Here is a 21,090-nt window from a genome sequence, read left to right on the forward strand (position 1 = left end):
AAGGATAATCGTTTCCGCTTCGTGGGGTTACCATGACGATTAAAGGAGCTAACACGTGACAAAAGCTTTAAAAAATGTTTGGGTGGTAGTGAGCCCTGTTTAAGTCTTTTTTTTTTTTTTTTTTTTTTTTTTTTGAGACGGAGTCTCACTCTGTCGCCCAGGCTGGAGTGCAGTGGCGCGATCTCGGCTCACCTGCAAGCTCCGCCTCCCGGGTTGACGCCATTCTCCTGCCTCAGCCTCCGGAGTAGCTGAGACTACAGGCGCCCGCCACCACGCCCAGCTAATTTTTTGTATTTTGAGTAGAGACGGGGTTTCACCGTGTTAGCCAGGATGGTCTCGATCTCCTGATCTCGTGATCCGCCCACCTCGGCCTCCCAAAGTGCTCAGATCCGTTTAAGTCTTATTTAGTGTTAGCATTCTTCCGGTAGTGGTCTGGTGGGACTACGTTTACCTAGTCCTAATTTCGGACGAGGTTCCACCTGCTTTCTAACCTCCAGCCATTTTTTTTTCCCTTTGGAGAAGGGGTCTCACTGTGCTGCCCAGGCTGATCTCGACCTCCTGGTGTCATGTGATCCTCCCGCCTTGGCCTCCCAGCGTGTTGGGCTTATAGGCGTGAGGCACCAAGCCCAGTTGCTCCAGTCCTTTTATAATAGAAGACTCCCGGCTGGAGTTCCTGGCTTTGCTGGTGAATATGTGGGCTCTGGCTCCAACACTCACCCCCTCAAGATTGGGTTCCATGGTCACATAAGACTGGGATGCTCTCCTCCACCCCATGAACCTGTGTCTTCATATCTATAAAATGGGCACAAAGCCAGGCGCCGTGGCTCACGCCTGTAATCCTAGCACTTTGGGAGGCCAAGGCGGGTGGATCATTTGAGGTCAGGAGTTAAGACCATCCTGACCAACATGATGAAACCCTGTTTCTACTGAAAATACAAAAATTATCCGGGCGGCAGTGGCGCGTAATCCCAGCTACTCGGGAGGTTGAGGCAGGAGAATCGCTTGAACCTGGGCGAGAGTGGGACCCTGTCTCAAAAAAATAAATAAAATGGGCACAGTAATTCCAACCCCCAGCTATTCACTGATAATCAGACGCTGCCATTCGGTTTCAGAAAATGTTGAATGAACACTCACAACACACTTCACATTTATCTCAGAGGTAAAACTCTTTAATCTCAGAGCGCCCCTCCCAACTGCCGATCCCCCAACCCCTCACTCTCTCCCCCACACCAGGGCCGGAGAGTGAGGGCCCCTGCCCCCCACCTTGGGTGGACGAGGGCCCTTTAAGGCACCTGTGGAGGTGGGGGGCGAGGGGCGGGAGCTGGTACCATCCTGGATGCAGGGACGGGTTTCGATTGGCAGGCTGTTGTGGGGATGGATGGAACCAATGAAAGGGGGTGCCAGAGGCAGGGACAGTTTGGGGCCATCCCTGAGGGGGTCAGGGAACAAGTTGTCGGGACTTGGGCAAAGACGACCCCAGTCCCCGTAGTGTAAAGAACGTAAATTGAAGGCCCCGGACCAATTCTGGGAAGAGGAGGGCTTGGCCACGCCCCCAGGAAGCTGGAGCCAATTGGGAGGGAGTACTCAGGAAAAGCGGACGGTGACTATGTAGAGACTGGTCAAGCCCTTTACAGGATTTGAGCCAATCAAAAAAAGAGCTGTCCAGCGACTAGGGGATGGAGCCAATGCCGTGCGAGCAAAGCCCTTGTCGCTAGGCGGAAAACAAAGGAGTTGACCCATTTAGAGCTTAGAACTCAGCGAGCCAATCCCTTAATAGAAGGAATCTGTCGCTAGGCGGAGAGAGGAGACAGACCCAATCGGGAAACGGGACAGATCCCGCTCCTCGGCGCGGGAGGTCGTGGGCTGGAAGGACGGCGGGGATTGGCAGAAGCGGGTCAATCCTGGGAATGGGAGACGCAAGGAGGCCTGTCCCGGATCCGCCTCAGATTAGCAGGCCCCGGGAGTGGGGCGGGGGCGTAGTGTGGGATGGGGCGGACGCGGCCCGGGACGCTCCCTCCCTGGGCTTCAATATTTCCGCTTCAGCTTCTGGAAGTCGCTGGTGTTAAGCCGCGGCCGTGGCAGGTCCCCGAAGACCTGGGTGTCCTCGGCCTCTCGCAGCACCAGCGCGCGCATGCTCGCCGCGATGCGGTCCAGGTCGGGCGAAGAGGGCTGCGGGGACGGCGACGGGGCGAGGTCAGCGCCGGCAGGGCACTCCCCCTGCACCCACACGCGGTCCAGGGGTGCACCCTGGCTCCAAGCCCACTTCTAGCACGTCCCTGCCCTGCCACCTGTGCCCTGCGATGCCCACTGCCAGCAGTGCCCCTCCCCGTCTTGCTCCACGTAGGACCCCTTCTACCCGGTTCAGACACCTCCTCCACGAAGCCTACCTGCCCCTCTCCCTCTCCCCTTCTTGGCCTAGGACATTGCTTCCTACACAGTGGAAGTGCTGTTTTCTGCTAGCCATTAAAGCTGAGTGCACCGTCTCATGTCTGAGGATCTGGGCTGGGGTTTCAGTCATGTTCCAATCAGACCTCTGCCGCTGACAAACTATGAGCAAGAGGTTTTGCTTCCCTAGGCCTCAGTCTCCCCTTCTGAAAAATGGGGCGGATAACAGGGTCTCTGTGAGGGCTGAGATAATCAGCTGTTACTGCTTTATCATGTGGCCACTGCGCTACAGAAAAGATCCCTCGCTGTGTCAGCCCCCACCAAGGAGCGGTCCTACCATTCTGCCTGCAGCTCTGGCACCTAGTACTGTCTCCACTACAGCCCCCGTCACCCTGAGCTGGGCCTGTCCCCTCGCAGGATGGGACCCAGAGACCCAGATCAGGAACTGGACCTGAGCCCAGTGGGAGACCAGCCCCTGGGCACAGCACGCAGGAGGCCAGAGCGTTCAATTAACTGTGTTGCCATGAGTCGCAAGCACAGAGAGCAGCAGCAGGTGGACCCCGCCTGCACCAGGCCCTGTTCCTGGTCTTCAGTGCTCACTGCCTCATTGAGGGAGGATGCACAGAAAAGGTCACCACTGTGACTGCTGGTTTGCACATAAGGACACTGAGGCTTGAGGGGGGGACTGTGGGGACCCAGGCCTCCTCCCTCAAAGCCCACAGCTCCTTCCTGAAACACACCTGGGTTCCAGTCCCAGCTCTGCCTCTCAGGGAAGTCACATGTCCCCTCAGTGCCTCAGTTTCCCCTCTGCTTCAAGGAGGCTCAGTGAAGGGTGAGGAGGACCCACCCAGGCCAGCAGAGCCCAGCCCAGGAGCTTCAAACAGGGGTTGCTACAAGGGATGAACAGGGGACCAGGGGGTGGGACAAATTCTGCAAAGGGCCAGGAATGTGCAGGGTGGGGATGGGAGGTGATCTGAACCCTCCAAGCCTCAGTTTCCCCACTGGAGGGCATGCAAAAACACCTGTGCCTTGCCCAGAGCAGGTGTTCTATAAATAGAGACGCTCCTGGAAAGGAGAGGCCTTCTCTATAAGGCACTAGGACACATGGTAAGGCTGCAATTGTTAAAACTGCAAGGCTCGTGTCCAAGAACTCGCCTCTTGAGGTTGAGGGGAGGATTCAGTTAGCTTATGGGTGGAAAGCAGCATCCATGCTGGAGGGCTTCCTGGAGGAGGCGGCTCAGAGCCCTTCCAGCTGCCCTCCCTACCTCCCCACATTTGCCCCTCACCGGCCCATTCTCCTCATCTGATGACCGTGCCTCTGTCCTCTTCTCCTTGAAGCCCCAGACGGGCACAGACACAGGCAGGGACTTGGCGTACTGCTGTGTGGGTAGGGCTGAGACCGGGGGCACTGAGCAGGTGGGGGGGCCGGCGGGGGTCTCCTCGCTCAGGCTGCCATCTGAAAGAGAGGGTGGATTTCAGCTTCTGTCCCTGCCTTTGTGTTGGCCGTGTGCCCGCCCCCAGGTAGGGAGGGGAACAGCCTGGGACACTCACCGTCTGTACTCTCGGGGTCTGACTCACAGAAGGGGGGAAGGTCCTGGAGGGTGGCGTCCTCATCCATCACGAAGAGCCCTGTGGATGACCTGAGTTAGAGGCCCAGGCCAGGCAGCACCTAGCCATGCTCCATGTGCCCTCCTCCTCAGCCACGGCCACTGCCACTGCCACCACCTCCACCTCCCTGAGGCTTCTGAGACCCATTTCCTTCACCTCAAAAACAACTTCCTCTAGCAGCCTGCCTGGTCATCGGCAAAAACCAACCCAGTTTCTATGGATCTGCCACCTTCTCAGCTGCACACAACGGGCTGCTAACATGAAACCTCTATGATCTGTTCGGGACAATGTGACTCAAAATACAGCCTTAGAGAAACATGGGATGACTATGACCTCTGTTTCACAAATGGAGACCTGGAGACCCAGAGAAGTTAAGTCACTTGCCCGAGGTCCCATGGCTACTAAGGGACACCACCAGGATTTGAACTCAGGATGCCTGCCCTTCACCCTACGCGGGTTTTCTCCAGCAATGGTGAGGAGGCCGGCCATTGGTAATACCAACAAACAAGGACCTCCTAGTGACTGATCAAACTCCTACTAACTCCGCAAAGCCCTAGCGTTACAGTCCAGCCTCCGGGAAGTGCCCAACCCCCAAATTCCCCCCAAAACAGCTGGCTGCTCCCTCCCTGGCTTCCTCAGATGTTGGCTGCATCCCAGACAAATCTTTAACTCCTGCTTGGCCTCCCAGGCGTTGTGGAAACGACTCTGGTTCTACCCATGACCTGCTCCAGAGCCTCCCGACCCCCACCGGGACTCCAATTCCTTGGCTAGACCGGGAGCTCCTTGAGAAAAAAGCCCGAGCCTGCTCTGTGTCCTTGTGCCCACCACTCCCAGCACAGAGCTGGCCCCAGGACCAGTAAGGCTCAGAGCAGGGAAGGGACTGGCTTTAGATCACACAGCAAGCCCCAGGCAAGCCTGTCTGGCTCTGGGGTCCTGAGACTGCACTTCTGTAGAAGTACTCTGGGCTAAGCAGGCCCCCACCCCGACAAAGCCTCCTGCGGGCACCTCAAGCGCTGGGCCGCACCCGCCCCTGCCCCCACCCTCTCACCTCCATTATCACTGATGCCCAGCTGCTCCCCGGAGGTCTCTGTCTCTGTGGGCTCATCCTCGTCCTCCTCGTTGTCCTCTCTGGCCAGGGTAGGCCGGGGTGGGCTGGGTGTGGGACTGGGTGGCTGTGGTGCTGGTGGGGGCGCAGGAGGCCGAGCAGCAGTGGCAGCCCTGTGGGCCAGTGCGATGTCGTGGAGGCAGCGGCGCGCTGCCTCGGCCAGGGCTCCTCGACCATGGGCAGCATAGGCACAGGGGCCCGGGCGGGGTGGTGGCGGCGGGGCCGCGGTCAGCAGCACCAGCTCCGTGCCAGTCCGGGCCCGGAAGCGCTCAGCGGCCCCCACCACGGCCTCCCACAGCTCCTCGGGGCGCCCCGACGCCATCCGCGCCCTGCAGGCCAGAGCAGGACAGAGGGGGCTGAGGCTTGGCGGCCTACATCATTGCCACCCACTCAGAGTGTCCGCCCGTCCCCTGGATGGCACTCACCCCCCTCCACCCACCTTGTCCCAGCGGTGCTGTGTCCTCCCCAAACCTGCTACTCCCCAGGATTCTCACCATCCAGCCCTCGCAGGCCCAGACCCTGGCGACGTCCTCTGCCCCAGCCCATTCCTCCTGCCCCAAGTCACTGTACTCCTTCCCCTTTGGCCCTGCCCTGGCCTCTGTGGGAGCCGCCAGCCACATGTGAGCAGGGAGTACTGGAAAGGCAGGGAGTCCTAGCAGAGAGGCCTCTAACAGTAAAACCTGCACTGGGTTCTGAAGACTGAGTACAATAAAGCAGAACGAGCCGGGCGCGGTGGCTCAGGCCTGCAACCCCAGCACTTTGGGAGGCCGAGGCAGGCGGATCACCGAGCCCAAGAGTTCGAAGCCAGCCTGGGCAACGTGTTGAGACCCCGTCTCTATTTAAAAAAAAAAAAAAAAAAAAAAGGAATTTCATCTGCTTTTTTTACTCTTTTAACATGGTGTCTAGAAAATTTAGAATTCCACGTGGGGCTTGTGTTGAATTTGATGGATGATGCCACCCTGCTCCATCGCCCAGCCATCCCGTTGAGAGTGTCCTGCACAAGGCCCAGGGGGTTCCTTCAGCACCCGGAGCTGATGCTACTCCTCGCCATAGTCCTCAGGGCAGGCCCTGGAGGCTCTGGGTGTTTTGGCCATCCCCAGCTCCTGGGCCATCCTGCCTCCACGGCCTTCCAGAGCCTCTGAGGCCCGAGGCCTTCAAAAAACCTGGTCCCTGACCTTGATGACTTGTGCTCCATTCCCCACCAATCTTTCACTCATCCTAGGGTGGAAGAAACTTTCCCTCACCCATAGATCCAGCCAGTCCGCTCCCTAGGGGGTCCCACACTGTCTGAGTGGCCACCTTCCCAACACACTTCCTTCCAGAGGGAACTGGCTGGTTCCATGACTGAGGCCTCAGAGAGTCGGGGCTGAAATGGTGCTGGCGCTGCTCTCTGTGCTGGGAAATCCACACGGCTTTTCCTACAAGACTGTTCTGGCAGGTCCTCTGTTGTCCCTGATCCCCCAGGGTGCATCAGATAACTTCAGGAGCCCATCCGATGCCCTGGGCTTCCTCCATGAGCATTCACGTCACCTGAGCTTGTGATAGCTGTACCCTGGCTGCCTCCTGCATCAGACTGTGAATTCCCCCAAGGTCAGGGATTTGTGTTTGCAGGACAGGTCGGCCCTAAGCAGACAATGCAGGGTGCGTCTCCTTACTGGGTGAGAAGAGCAAGGGCAGGGGGGCTGGGTCCTTGCCCTGACTCTGTCTCAAACCTGCTGTGTGACCTTAGATGGCTCACTGGCCCTCTCTGTGCCTCATTTTCTTCCCCATTAACCAGCGTGGTTGAGCCAGAGCTGCTGGGCTGCGGAAGAAGCTCTTCCGGGAGGCAGTAAGCACACCACCATTGCACGGATTCAGGCACAGCTGTGGTCCAGCCCACCAGGGTGAAGGGAGCAGGGAGTCTGGAGTCTGAATGAAATTTGCAGGCCTTTTATGACTCACGATCATTGATGTTGGTGTTTGCTGAGCACCTATTCAGTGCTGGGATTCCACACCTGGCATCTCACCTATCTGACTCACTCAGGGAGTTCAAAGCCCCAAGGAAAGGAAGAGGTTTATCCACCACCTCCCAGAAGCCACGCAAGGACCCAAGATGGGATCAACCTTCTCTTCCCACCCTTTCACCTACACTATGAGACAGGAGCTTTAGTTACAGTTCACCCCATTTTACAGTTGCAAACTCAGGCCCAGGGGCAGTCAGCATCTTGAAGCGCCACAACTGGAAGAGGCAGGGCTGGGACCTGGACTCAGAAAGTCTAGATCCGGGGCCTGTTCTAAATCCTGACCGCCATCCTGCCTGCCTTTAGGAGGGCAGATATTCTAATCCAGATGGAAAAGTGAGGCTCAGAGAGCTTAGGACACTGGCAAAAAAGCACACAGCTACACAGGGCACAAGTGGGGCTGAAACTGCTGACTTCCCAGCCCCAAAACCCCACTGAACTGGGGGGTACCCGGTGTCTCAAACACACCCATGTCCTTCCCAGCTGATGAAGGAGGAAACTGAGGCTCTAAGCAAGAAATGGCTGGTCCAAAGTCAACTGCCTGGCCGTGCTAGGCCTGGGGCTCTCACTTCCACGGGCCTCCAGCCCCTAATGACATGCAGAGAAGAGGGGGAGAGGAGGTCCCGGAAGAGAACGTCAGGATGAACTCTCCGTGTACTCAATCTTGGAGTAGCCACGGGATTAAAGAGAGTGAAATAGGGTGAGTGGGTTGTGAGGGCTCCCCCAACTCAGGAGACACGAGCAAAAAGGACAGGGCGACTTCCACAGGCCTCTTTGCCAAGGTCCAGGGGCACCCTGTAATGTTACCCAACAGGAGAGTAGCCAAGACCTGGGGGTCCTCCTTACCCTTCAGCTTCTAGAGGAGGTCCTGTTTCCTCCAAGGAGCTGAGAGATGGAGGAAGAACCCGCCCCGATAGACGAGTTTCGTGTAAGATCAGGGAGAGATGAGAGGAAAGTGAGACGTGTTCCCCACAGGAGGGGAAGCACGATGTGGCTGTCCTCTTTGGATGCAGGGAGGAGGGAAGAGAGCTAAGGAGGAGAGGGGTGGAACCACCCCTCCTGTCGAAATTTTAGTACCCCACACCCCAAGATGTGAGGAACCTGAGCATGAACGCGGTAGCCATGGGGTGAGTGCCTGGGGCCACGCTCAGCTGCCCCGAGACCTCCCAACCTCGCCCGGGGTCCAGGGAGGACCCACTGGTCTAGGAACAAAACAGGAAATCCCGCCCAGACGGAGGCCAGGACCGGAAGTCCCGCCTTTGGACGGGTGAGGGGCGCCCCGAGGCCCCCCAAACCATCCCCCGACCCCGTGGACGTGGTCCACGGCCCAGGTAGAGATCCCAGGCGCTCTGGAACCGCAAGGTGAGGCTGTCTACGATTTGCCTCAGGTCTGACAGGACGATTCCCACGGGCGACCCCCTTCCAGCGCTCAGCAAAGGATCGCTGGCAGACCTCTGCCCTCTGATCTGTGCAGGCCATACCCCTCCCGTGAGCCGCTCGCCCTCCCAGCGCCCCGCTGCCTCAGGACGGCCAAATCCTCCCCACACCGCGGTTAACAACGCCGCCTCCACTCACGTGCCCGTAGCCAGCATGGCCGGCCCGGCGCCGTCACCGCCCTCAAAAGACATGGCGGCGCCTTGCGTCACGTCCGCGCAGTTGCCCCGCCTCCTCTCCGCACACTCCGCCTCCCTTATCGGGGCCGCCCGAGATCAAGATGGCGGCCACAGGGGCTTCATCCGAACCAGTTGACAAGAGTGACGACAGCTTGCCCGTAAGAAAAATGGCGAAAGAAACGCTTCAGCTTTCCCGCCTAGAGCATTTCCATTTGCCCCCAACAATAATGGCCGTCCTCATATGCTCAATCATGACCACAGTAAACGAAGGCAAGCGACCTGACGTCCCTGACCCACAATAAACTTCTTCGACAAAAGTAGAGGAAATCGGTGCTCGTTAACAACATGGCAGCCAACCGGGCTTAATCAGCCCATAGTGTATATTGGCTCTCTCTCCCTCCAACCTGCTCCCATTCAGCACGAAGGCTGGCAAAGATCCAACACGGCATTTCTTGCTTCGGTTTGCCAGGCTTCAAAATGGCGGCTCAGCCCGCTTTCTCGCGACGGTGACTCAGAAATTCGTCCGGGGCCGCTTCGTTTCTGGGGGCACTGACGGCTTCATCCCGTTATCCTGAGTCCCTCAGTGCCTCTTGTGGTGTACAGCTCCTCTCACCTCCTCTTCTCTTATCCGTTCGGCTCTTCCAGCTGTCGCGCCCCGCAGAGAAATGGGACAGCCCCGTATTAACATGGCCTTAGCGGACCGGCTTAGGCCATGCCCTCGAGCAAAATGGTACCTCCTTGGCTTCAATTCCAGTATGCAATATGGAGAAGGAAGTGGGCGTTTCAAGGCGTGCTTGCCCCAGGTGGTGCAGCTCTCAGACCCTCCCACTTGTTTACTTCGTGGCGAGAGGGCGAACACTGCGCCTGCGCACTCTCCGTAGCCGGATCCACCTTCAGCGTCTGCGCCACGTGACTCCGATCCACCCTCGAGGTTCCAGTGGAATAACCCCCTTCTGAAAAATGGTTTCACCCGCTCCTTCTCTAGAACGGGTCGGGCCGCTACCACTGTCCGGCCCGGAGGGGACCTGTTTTCTCCGGAAGTGACAACACGCTGACTAGGAAAAGGAGGAGGCGGGGCAGTGGGGCCTTCGGCGGCGACTATGGAAGGAGCCGGCTATAGGGTAAGCACTGAGGACGCATTCCCTCGCTTCAGTGTATGCGAAACGCCCCGTCTAGTGATCAGCTCTTCTCTCAGGCCTTGCGAGTGCTGTTGAGAATCCGGCACGGCCTTGGCAAACACCGATCTCTTATAAACGCGCCGTCACCCTCCCGTCCACCGCCCCAGGGAAGAACCTCTCATGGCCCCGCCCCCCCGGCTTAGGCGACTCCTTGAGCCCTGCCCGCTGTGGAACGCACGCCAGCATCCGAACGCGGGCTGGACCATTCTCCCCGCCTTGGTCCCGGGGCAATGGCTCTCCCGGCCCCGCCCCCTGAGGGTGGCTCCTCCCTGGGCCCGTCCCTATTGGCTCCCCAGGCTGGTCCCCTCGCTTGGGCCCCAGCCCTCGCTGGTTTCCCCCTACTCAGGTGGTGTTTGAGAAGGGCGGAGTGTACCTGCACACCAGCGCTAAGAAGTATCAGGACCGAGACTCTCTCATCGCTGGTGTCATCCGTGTCGTGGAAAAGGTGCGCTGGGAGGGAGCAGGGCTCGGACCCGCTTCGAGCGGGATGCAGGCGGTCTGGGATGCAGGCGGCAACTGTAGGAGTTTGGTCTGGCGGTCAGCAGTGGGACCTGAAGAAGGCTGGGTGTGGGAACTGGAATGAGGGGCGGGACTTTGAAAGGCTGAGGGTAGAAACTGGGAAAGTTTGGAAATTTGCAACGGAAAGTTTTGGGAATGTGGTTTGGGGAGCGCCTCTAACCCCGCCTCCCTCCTTACCCTAGGACAATGACGTCCTCCTGCACTGGGCTCCTGTAGAGGAGGCTGGAGATTCCACCCAAATCCTCTTCTCCAAGAAGGTAGGCTCCACCCGCTTTGCCCTTCTCCACTCGCTTTTTTTCTAGGTCCGTGCTGTTGTAAGTCATTTGAGGGACCTGCGTACAATCCCAGACCTACTCGTGGGGCATGTGTGACCCTGTTTAGGCTTGGGTACTCTGCCTCTCGTTTTGCTCCTCTCTGTGAAATGGGCAGAGGATGCCCATTCAAGGAAAAAGAGCAGGGAGCATGAGACGCACGGTCGTGGGGACGGCTGACCCCTCTCTCCCTTTGCTTCTTGGGAGATCCCTGCCAGGGTGCAAGATGTGGATTCGAGTTGCTTGAAGGGAAGTGGCATTTCCTCTGGTGCCAGAGGACAGGGCCTGACAGCCTACTCACCCACTTCGTCACTGCTCCCGGCTTTCCCTTCGTTATGTCTCCTGGGACTTCCCATGGCTGGACCCCGTCCTGGGCAATTCTGAGACCCAGAGATAAGTCAGATCCAGACCCACCTAAGCCCTGACCCTTACTCACTTTTTGAGAAACTGATAGATGAGGTCGAAAACGCTAGGAAGTGTTGGAACTTTTTGCACCCAGACAGTCTGATTCCAGATCCCCAACGCTTCCTGGGAGAGCAGACATTTGAGCTGGGACTCCCAGGATATGAAAGGACAAGAAGGTATTTCAGGGACAGCAGAACAACCTTCAAGGCACACGGAGAAGTTGGATGCCTCTGTAGGGGGGTTCTTTAGTGGGGAATGAGACCTCCATTGGAGCTGACGAGTTCCACCCAGGGGCAGGAAGTCAGTCGGCACCCACAGAGCTAGTGACGAGACACTGGAAGGCTGAGCTGGCCACCTGCACTGCCCCAGGGCAGGAGGATGAAGATGAAGATGAAGATGACTCTCCACCTTGCTCCACAGCCAAACACAGCCAAGGCACCAGGAAGTTGCGTTACATCACTTCCGCTTTTCAGGTTGGCCTGCATCTGGTTGGTAGAATTTGTCCTGTGTCCTGGATTCCAGCTGCAAAGAAACCTGGGAAATGTAGTGTTTTTTTTTTTGTTATTGTTGTTTTGTTTGTTTTTTTTGACAGTCTCACTGTCTCAAAAGAGTGCAAAGTGGTATCTTATTGTGGTTTTGGTTTGTATTTACCTAGTGAGTACAACAGTGTCCATTGAGCACTCCGCAGCCTGACTGCAGAGGCACCTGCCCTGTAGCATAGACCTCCCCATGCACTGGGAGACATGGGGTCAAGTCCTGGCTCGCTCTCTGGTTGCATTGGGTGACCCTGAGAAAGTGCTGTACTTTCTTTTTTCTCTTTTTTTTTTTTTTAATGAGACAGAATTCGCTCTTGTTGCCCAGGCTGGAGTGCAATGGCGCCATCTCAGCTCACTGCAACCTCCGCCTCCCAGGTTCAAGCGATTTTCCTTCCTCACCCTCCCGAGTAGCTGGGATTACAGGCATGCGCCACCATGCCTGGCTAATTTTTTTGTATTTTTTTAGTAGAAACGAGGTTTCTCCATATTGGTCAGGCTGGTCTCGAACTCCCGACCTCAGGTGATCCACCCGCCTCAGCCTCCCAAAGTGCTGGGATTACAGGCGTAAGCCACCGCACCTGGCCTGCTGTACCTTCTTTGTGCCTCAGTTTCCCTCTTTATTCAATGGGGCTATCTTCCAGGGTAGCCTCGAGGCTAAGATCTGAATCCATGGCCCCTTACTGTCTGCTCCTTCCCTCTCCTAAGGACTCCAGTGGGGGTGACTCATGTGCTTCTGAGGAGGAACCAACTTTTGACCCCGGCTATGAACCTGACTGGGCTGTCATCAGCACTGTGCGGCCACAGCCCCGCCACTCAGAACCCACGAGAGGTAGGCTGAGGTGGTGGCCCTTGAGAAGCACGTGTGGGCCAGGTAGGACACATCTTGCCCTCAGTGGTCACGGTCCCGAGGGCTTTGCTGCCCACAATCAAGAAGGCCACCAGTCACCACCTTCCAGTCCCAGGAGCATGGAAGTGAATGGGAAGACAGGACTGTCCCAGCCCAGGTCAACATGGCCAGTGTCTCTGAGACTGCAGCCTTGCTCATCCTACTGGGCTCCCGGATTGGCTGTGGGTGCTCCCACACCAGGCCTGCCCCTGAGGTTTGAGGCTGGTGGGGTGACAGATGCAGCCAGTTAGGGTGATTTGCACCATCCTGGGGTCACACAGGGTGCAGGGGACATCCAGAGAAGGCACGTGACCCCTCTGGGGAATGGAGATTCCTTCCAGGAAGAGGTGATGCTGGAGCTTGGCACTGAGGGACTCTTGGGAGTTTTCTCTTCTGGCAGAGAGAGCAGCCCGTGCAAGCCAGAGGCAGGCGGCCCCTGTGTGTTTAGGGAGCCGCTGGCCTTTCATTGTAGCTCAAGTGTGGGATTTTGAGTGAAGAAAGGTTGGAGGTAAGATAGGCAGGGGCGAAGGACAGACCCGAGGGGCCTCGAGTGCCAGGTTGAGGAATAGGGCCCTTACCCTGCAGGTCGAGGGGTGCCTAGGAAGGTTCTGGAAAGGTACATGTCCACTGGGCTCCCTTCCCATCTTACTCATTTGTGCTTCCAAGGAATGTGAGGCCAGGGGCAGAGGGGTGGCTTGTGGCGGGGCCCTCAGGAGATGCCTGTGCCGAAGGAACATCCTGGGTTGTGGTTGATAAGGCCGACTCTGGCTTCCCACACTTCCCCCAACACAGCGCCATCTCCCTAGGTGCAGAGCCCAGCTGCCCCCAGGGCTCCTGGGCCTTCTCAGTGAGTCTGGGGGAGCTGAAGTCCATCCGCCGCTCCAAGCCGGGCCTCAGCTGGGCCTACCTGGTTCTGGTGACCCAGGCTGGAGGTTCCCTGCCCGCACTGCACTTCCACCGCGGGGGCACCCGCGCCCTGCTCCGCGTCCTCAGCCGCTACCTGCTGTTGGCCAGGTGAGCTCTCTCCCAGTGCTGGGCCTTAAACCGGGCCCAGTCCCACCATGGCTGCAGCGTGACCCCTCGGGGCTGTGAAAGAAACACAACTCACACTGATTTAAAGGAAGGCAAAGAGTTGATCAGCACATATAACTAAAAAGTCAAAAGGGAGTATTGATTTCAGGCAGGACCCAGGTCCCAAAATGTTAGAAACAGTTATCCTTTTTCCCTCTGAGTTCGTTATTCTCTGGGGCCCCAGTATCCGTGGCTTAACAACCTGGCTGGATAGAAGGCACCTCTTTCCCCACGTTCCAACAAGATCCCAGAGCTGCCTCTCATTGGCTCGTCCCTGAGTCAGTCACACTGGACCGGAAGGTGAAAGGCCCTCATTGGCCAGCCCTGAGTCATGTGCCCACCCCTGGGATCCAGCTGTGGGCCTCCTTTAACAGCATTCCCTGAAATGAGGGGTTGCCCAGGGGTGGTTGGGACGCTGCAGCTGGAACGGATGTCGGCCGAGCACAGACAGCCTGGGACACTGGGCCCCTACCTGTGCATCACCTGTGCGTCACCTCCCGCCTCCCAGCTCCCCGCAGGACTCCCGCCTCTACCTTGTCTTCCCCCACGACTCCTCTGCTCTCTCCAACTCCTTCCACCACCTGCAGCTCTTTGACCAGGACAGCTCCAATGTGGTGTCTGTGAGTGTCCACGGCAGGAGGCCTGGCGGGTGTGGGCAGGGAGGGACGAGAAGGGGCGGGCCATGACCTCCCTTTGGCCTCGTCCCCAGCGCTTCCTCCAGGATCCCTACTCCACCACCTTCAGCAGCTTCTCCCGAGTGACCAACTTCTTCCGGGGTGCCCTGCAGCCACAGCCTGAGGGAGCTGCCTCCGACCTTCCCCCGCCACCCGACGATGAACCCGAGCCTGGATTCGAGGTCATTTCCTGTGTGAGTAGTGAGTGGACCCTCCCTGTTATTTCTGGCCGTGTCTCCCTGGGCGCATGATTTCATTTCCCTGGGCCTCAGTTTCCTCTTAGGTAAAACGGGGATGGTAATGGGACACCCTCAGGGGGTGCATGAGGAAAGCGCTCATGGCTCTGCCAGACACTGTGAGCACCTGCTCACCCTTATTGGGGGACCCCTCCTAACTGGGGGATGACTTGGCTGCTGAGCCCCGGAAGAGGCTGCTGCCCGCCCCTGAATGTTAGTCATCCGTCAAGCTAAGAAGCTCTCTGAGCTTGTGGACTGAGGCTGGGTTGGGTCCCCCCACCACCCCACCGAGCCCCAGGCTCATTTGCTCTTTGCCTGCAGGTGGAGCTGGGGCCTCGGCCAACCGTGGAGCGGGGCCCTCCAGTTACAGAGGAGGAGTGGGCACGCCACGTGGGCCCTGAAGGCCGCCTGCAGCAGGTCCCTGAGCTGAAGAACCGGATCTTCTCGGGGGTGAGTGCCAGGACAGGTGGAAGAATGGGGCAGGGCCAGAACAAGGCCCCACTGAGCTGCCTGCCCTCCTGCACCCCCAGGGTCTGAGCCCCAGCCTGCGGCGCGAGGCCTGGAAGTTCCTCCTGGGGTACCTCAGCTGGGAAGGCACAGCTGAGGAGCACAAGGCCCACATACGCAAGAAAACGTGAGTCCTCAGGAGGCCCTGCCCTGCCAGGCATGACACCTGGTACCTCCTAGGGCACCAGTGGGCAAGTTCTGTGGACGCTGGTTGTGAACCTGCTGTATCTGGGCACCATCCTGCACCTGTGGAATACGGCAATGATCAAACCAGACCCATCCTCACCCCTGTATGGTCTGTCTCCATTGCAGTTTTCATTCCTGTGCCATACTGTTTTAATGATCACAGTTTTGCAGCATGTTTTATAACCTAGGAGGGCCCATCTCTCCTCATTCCTGGTGTAGGTTATATACCTGCCAGGCACTGAGGATGCAGCAGTGCTGGACGATTCCCTGTCCCTGGTCCCTCGTCCAGCGGGGGGTGACAAATTTTCATCAAAAGGCCACAAGGCTATGTAGTGAGAGATGCCAGGAAGGTGAAGTGTAAGGGATAGTGGCAAGAATGACGAGGTGACCTGCTTGGGTCTGTGTGGTCAGGGAGGGGCTCTGCAGGGCTGACCTGGGAGGTGGCGCCAGGCTTGGAGGTCTCTGGGTGCTGCAGATAGTGGCGGCCTCACATCTTGTTTCCCTCTGTCACTCAGGGATGAGTATTTCCGCATGAAGCTGCAGTGGAAATCTGTGAGCCCTGAGCAGGAGCGGAGAAACTCGCTTCTGCATGGATACCGCAGCCTCATCGGTCAGTGTCAGGGGTGGCACTTAGGGTGGATGGGAGCAGGGAACCACAGGAGGGCCTCAGGCATGAGTGGGAGATAGAGGGAGCCCCCTGCCTCCCCAAGACCAGGGAGAGGGCATCTTGGGGGAAAGCGGCATGGGCTGTTGGGGAATGGCCCTGGGGGAGCAAGGCCAGGGACAGGATGGGAAAGAAGGGGAGCCCGGCTCCCTTCAGGCCCAGTCTCAGTTCTGTCGATGCCTGGTGATCTTGGCAAGTGATTTTGCCTCCCTGGGCCTCAGTTTCCCCTACTGTGGGTGGATACAGCCAGCTGGTGAGTGGGAGGCCCGGCGCCTCACAGCAGGAGCATCAGTGATGGTTTCTAGAACCAGCTCTGCTTCTCCCCCAGAGCAAACCCCGAGGCTGGGGGCTGCCGGCAGGAGGAGCAGTGGGGGCTGGCACTGGTGGCCAGCAGGGATGGGCCCCCCTACCTTTCTCACCTTTGCACCCTGTGCCCGGTCCCCGCAGAGAGGGATGTGAGCCGCACTGACAGGACCAACAAGTTCTACGAGGGTCCCGAGAACCCGGGGCTGGGCCTGCTGAACGACATCCTCCTCACCTACTGCATGTATCACTTCGACCTCGGTGGGTGCCAGGCCTGGGGACGGGCGCAGCTGGGGCTGTCCAGGGGAGCGCTGCGGGCTTGGCTGCAGCCTGACCCCATGTCCCCCCAGGCTACGTCCAGGGCATGAGTGATCTTCTCTCCCCGATCCTCTACGTCATTCAGAACGAGGTGGATGCTTTCTGGTGTTTCTGTGGCTTCATGGAGCTCGTGGTGAGGCTTGGGTCAGGGGTGGGACACAGGCCTGTCGAGCGATCAGGTGTCCTGGCACCTCACAGGGTCTGCTTTTTCCCCCCTCCTTCCGTCCCACAGCAAGGGAACTTTGAAGAGAGCCAGGAGACCATGAAGCGGCAACTCGGGCGACTGCTGCTGCTCCTGAGGGTGCTGGACCCCCTGCTCTGCGACTTCCTGGGTATGTGTCTCGGGAGGGTGGGCAGGAGACAATGGGGTCATAGCCCTTGCCAGATTCTCTGGTAGCAGCCACAGTGGCATCCTGGACATTGGGTCCTGATCCAAACGAGAAACATCCCCACACAACCTAGAATGTAGAGGCAGAATTGCTGTTTGAAGCAAAACTTCACCAAATGCAGACACGCAGGAACGCTGACTCACCCCGTCCTCATGCTCACCTAGATCCTGTTTGGGCTTTGCCTTTGGCTTAACCTGCAGGGTATTTTTCAGAAATAAGGACCTAGGCATTCCTGCCACTTCCTATCCCCACCTGGCTGTGGCTCACCTTGAACCAGGAATCAAGAGACTGGTTCTCTGGGCCCTGGGGCTGGGGGTGCTGCATCCCAGCTTTAACATTTTTATTCTTCAACCAGGCACAGTGGCTCACACCTGTAATCCCAGCACTTTGGGAGGCCAAGGTGGGCGGATCACTTGAGGTCAGGAGTTCAAGACCAGCCTGACCAACATGGAGAAACTGTCTCCACTGAAAATACAAAATTAGCTGGGCCTGGTGGCACACGCCTGTGATCCCAGCTACTCAGGAGGCTGAGGCAGGAGAATCGCTTGAACCTGGGAGGTGGAGGCTGCAGTGAGCCAAGATCACACCATGGCACTTCAGCCTGGGCAACAAGAGCGAAACTCCATCTCAAAAAAAAAAAAAAACATATATTCTTTATTACTTGGTCAATGTAAAAACTGCAGGAAATTAAGATGAAGAAGAAAAAGTAAGGCTGGGTGTGGTGGTTCATGGTTGTAATCCCAGTGCTTTGGGAGGCCAAGGTGGGAGGATCACGTGAGCCAAGGAGTTTGAGACCAGCCTGGGCAACACTGGGAGACCAAAAAAAATTGGGAGACTACAAAAAGATTTAAAAATTAGCCTGGGCGCAATGTCATCCTGGGATCACGCCTGTAATCCCAGCACTTTGGGAGGCCAGGCAGGTGGATCACTTGAGGCCAGGAGTTCCAGACCAGGCTGGGCAACATAGCAAAACTCTGTTTCTACTAAAAATACAAAAAAATTAGCCAGCCGTGGTGGCGCCCACCTGTAATCCCAGCTGTTGGGATCGGCTGAGGCACAAGAATCATTCGAACTGGAGTGGGGGAGGTAGCAGTGAGCAGAGATTGTGCCATTGCACTCCAGCCTGGGCAACAGAGTGAGACCTTGCCTCAAAAAAAAAAAAAAAAAAAAAAAAGGTCGGGTGTGGTGGCTCATGCTTGTAATCCAGCACTTTGGGAGGCCGAGGTAGGCAGATCACCTGAGGTCAGGAGTTCGAGACCAGCCTGGCCAACATGGTGAAACCCCGTCTCTACTAAAAATACAAAAATTAGCCGGGGGTGGTGGCCGGCACCTGTAATCCTAGCTACTCGGGAGGCTGAGACAGGAGAATCACTTGAGCCGAGGTTACACCACTGCATTCCAGCCTGGGCGACAGAGCGAGACTCTGTCTCAAAAAAAAGAAAAAAGAAAGTTAAAGTTGCTGTTTGATATCGTTTTTCTTGAGTGCAGATGGTGATGATAATAAGTTAAACTTATTCATGAACATTTCCTCGATGCTTTAGGACCCCCGGGGGAGGGAGCTGAGATACTCTGTCCTCACCTTACTGATGAGGAAACTAACCCATAGAAAAGCATCACCTTCTAGGGCACAAGGACAGAGGCTGCCTCTGGGTTATTCAAAGTCTTCTGAAACATCACTTTTCTTGACTGCACGGCATTGTGTCCACCTGCAAGATGTGGTAGATTTGATGTAACTTGACCTGCTGGAGATTCGGGTCCTTTGCAGTTTTTCATCACGGTGCATAGTCTGGGTAATTTCTTCTTTAGGTTCACTTCCAAGAAGTGGAATTTTGTTGAGGACAGTGCGTGTTTTCACAGCTTTGGAGAGTTTGTCCTCCGTTGTTACTTTCCTAAAAGGTTAGAATGCTCAGACTCTCACTTTTATTTGAGTTAACTTGGGAAAAAAAGGTTCAACACCAGCTTAATTTTTTTTTTTCTTTTTGAGACGGAGTCTCGCTCTGTTGCCCAGGCTGGAGTGCAGTGGCGCGATCTCGGCTCACTACAACCTCCACCTCCCGAGTTCAAGCGATTCTCCTGCCTCAGCCTCCCAAGGAGCTGGAATTACAGGGGTGTGGCACCATCCCAGCTAATTTTTGTATTTTTAGTAGAGATGGGGTTTCATCACGTTGGCCAGGCTGTATTTTTAGTAGAGATGGGGTTTTACCATGTTGGCCTGGCTGGTCTCGAACTCCTGACCTCAGGTGATCCACCCGCCTCACCCTCCCAAAGTGCTGGGGTTACAGGCGTGCGCCATCGCACCCAGCCTTCAGCTTAAATTTTTGCTGACAGCGTATCTAGGAATGTCAGTTTCCTTAGCGCTCACCAGCAGCGGGCACTGAGGTCTGTTTCGTCGGGCGTGCTGGGCGTCCTGCCTCCCTTCCATGTCCATGGCAGATGTGGAAGTATAATAGCACACTTCCTCTGGAGTGTGGGAGGAAGGAGGGGCAGGGCCCGCGTTCAGGGCTGCTCCTGCCTCACCTCCGAGGTTCCCAAGCCAGGCATAAGTCACTTGCCTAGACTTGGGGAAGGTCTTCCAGTCAGGATGACTTCTCAAACTCTCAGTCCCAGCGCTGGGCAAGGCTGAGTGGGCTCCATGTCATCCCCCAGATTCCCAGGACTCCGGCTCTCTCTGCTTCTGTTTCCGGTGGCTGCTCATCTGGTTCAAGAGGGAATTCCCCTTCCCGGATGTCCTTCGGCTGTGGGAGGTGGGCCAGCCAGTTTGGGCGAGAGGCCTGAAGGCTCACCTGCCCTGGGAGAGCCTGGGAGGTTGGGCGGAGAGGGGCAGACCCTGGTGGGACCTCAGGCCCAGGCTGGGCTATGACCTCTCCCTCCCTCCCTCTGTCCCGCACCCTCAGGTGCTGTGGACAGGGCTCCCTGGCCCCAATCTGCACCTGCTGGTGGCCTGCGCCATCCTGGACATGGAGAGGGACACCCTCATGCTGTCCGGCTTCGGCTCCAATGAGATCCTCAAGGTGAGGCTCCGGCCCCGCCCCCGCCCTGTCCACCCTGAGCTGGGCGCTGCCCAGGGCCGCAGTACCTCCGGGGAGCAGGTGTTTAGTGTGGGATTATTGAAAGCCTGGTTAGTTGGGAGCGCAGTGGGGGTGGGGCCGCGTAGGTTTCCCTTCTGCCCCATGCCATGCCTGCTCCCAGCAAGGTCCTCCGGGCAGGTGGGTGGGGACCTGCCCTCCCCGAGTACGTGCTCAGAATGCTCCCGGAGGCCTGAGAAGCATGACTCCCCCAGCGCACCTCTGAGCCCCCAGAGGGCCAGCCCGGTGTGTCTTCATTGTTTCCCAGCACGAGGCACAGAGTGGGCGCTCGGGCGGAGGTGGCTGAGTGCCGGCTGGCGCCTGACCCACCCCCTCCCGCAGCACATCAACGAGCTGACTATGAAGCTGAGCGTGGAGGACGTGCTTACCCGCGCCGAGGCCCTGCACCGCCAGCTAACCGCCTGCCCCGTGAGTCCCCGTCCGCCCCGCAGCGCCCCGCCCGAGCCCCGACCGACCCCCGCCCCCTTCTCACCTTCACCTTCCGCTTTTCGCTTCTCTCATCCCGTGCCTCCAGGAGCTGCCCCACAACGTGCAGGAGATCCTGGGGCTGGCCCCGCCCGCAGAGCCCCACAGCCCCTCGCCCACCGCCTCCCCGCTGCCTCTGTCGCCCACCCGGGCCCCGCCCACCCCGCCGCCCTCCACGGACACAGCCCCGCAGGCCGACAGCAGCCTGGAGATCCTGCCCGAGGAGGAGGACGAGGGCGCCGACTCCTAACCCCGCCAGGCAGCCTCGTTCTGCACAGGCACTTTAGCCCGAGCCAGGCACACCTGCGAGGGGGCAGGTGTGCTCCGCCGCCCTGCTGATAAGCTGGCTTCATTAAACTGACACTTCTCATGTGCATTTGGCTTCTTGTTGGTGGGGGGAAGGCTGCCAAGTGGGCTCTGACCTGGTTGGGGAGGGGATGGTGGCTGGGCAGAGCCTAGGGTGAATGATTGGGGTTTGTGGAGGCAGGGCTCCCTGAGTTGTCTGATTTGTTTTTTTTTGTTTTATGAGATGGAGTCTTGCTCTGTCGCCCAGGCTGGAGTGCAGTGGCAGATCTCGGCTAACTGCAGCCTCCGCCTCCCGGGTTCAAGCAATTACCCTGCCTCAGCCTCCTGAGTAGCTGGGAC

At 57.8% G+C, this 21,090-nt stretch overlaps 2 protein-coding genes across 7 annotated transcripts; one reads left to right on the forward strand and one right to left on the reverse strand.

The window, feature by feature from the left end:
• Positions 1-1,147: 1,147 nt before the first annotated feature.
• On the reverse strand, positions 1,148-9,399 carry AKT1S1 (AKT1 substrate 1). 3 transcript variants are annotated; one of them, NM_001246387.1, is given in 5 exon segments: positions 1,148-2,169; positions 3,672-3,841; positions 3,937-4,014; positions 5,042-5,427; positions 8,674-9,399. In NM_001246387.1, coding segments are annotated over 4 exon segments (771 nt in total). In that variant the 5' UTR covers positions 5,421-5,427; positions 8,674-9,399; the 3' UTR covers positions 1,148-2,025.
• Positions 9,400-9,700: 301 nt separating this feature from the next.
• Positions 9,701-20,819, forward strand: TBC1D17 (TBC1 domain family member 17). Of its 4 annotated transcripts, none has more exons than XR_010153937.1 (18): positions 9,701-9,832; positions 10,236-10,334; positions 10,591-10,665; positions 12,366-12,489; positions 13,353-13,560; positions 14,126-14,237; positions 14,327-14,485; positions 14,849-14,977; positions 15,058-15,161; positions 15,736-15,830; positions 16,332-16,448; positions 16,538-16,638; positions 16,738-16,837; positions 18,701-18,790; positions 19,541-19,638; positions 19,789-19,905; positions 20,228-20,388; positions 20,495-20,819. XR_010153937.1 is itself a non-coding variant. In XM_063802113.1 (18 exons), exons 1-18 carry the CDS (start codon positions 9,812-9,814, stop codon positions 20,693-20,695), a joined length of 2,037 nt encoding a protein of 678 aa, XP_063658183.1. In that variant the 5' UTR covers positions 9,701-9,811; the 3' UTR covers positions 20,696-20,819. The 4 variants fall into 4 exon arrangements, 2 of the variants coding, with proteins under 2 accessions (XP_063658183.1, XP_001173398.2); XM_063802113.1 differs by having other exon boundaries at positions 20,302-20,388; XR_676005.5 differs by lacking the exon at positions 18,701-18,790.
• Positions 20,820-21,090: the final 271 nt, after the last annotated feature.

The sequence above is a fragment of the Pan troglodytes genome, chromosome 20 (assembly GCF_028858775.2).
Source record: "Pan troglodytes isolate AG18354 chromosome 20, NHGRI_mPanTro3-v2.0_pri, whole genome shotgun sequence".
NCBI lineage: Eukaryota > Metazoa > Chordata > Mammalia > Primates > Hominidae > Pan > Pan troglodytes.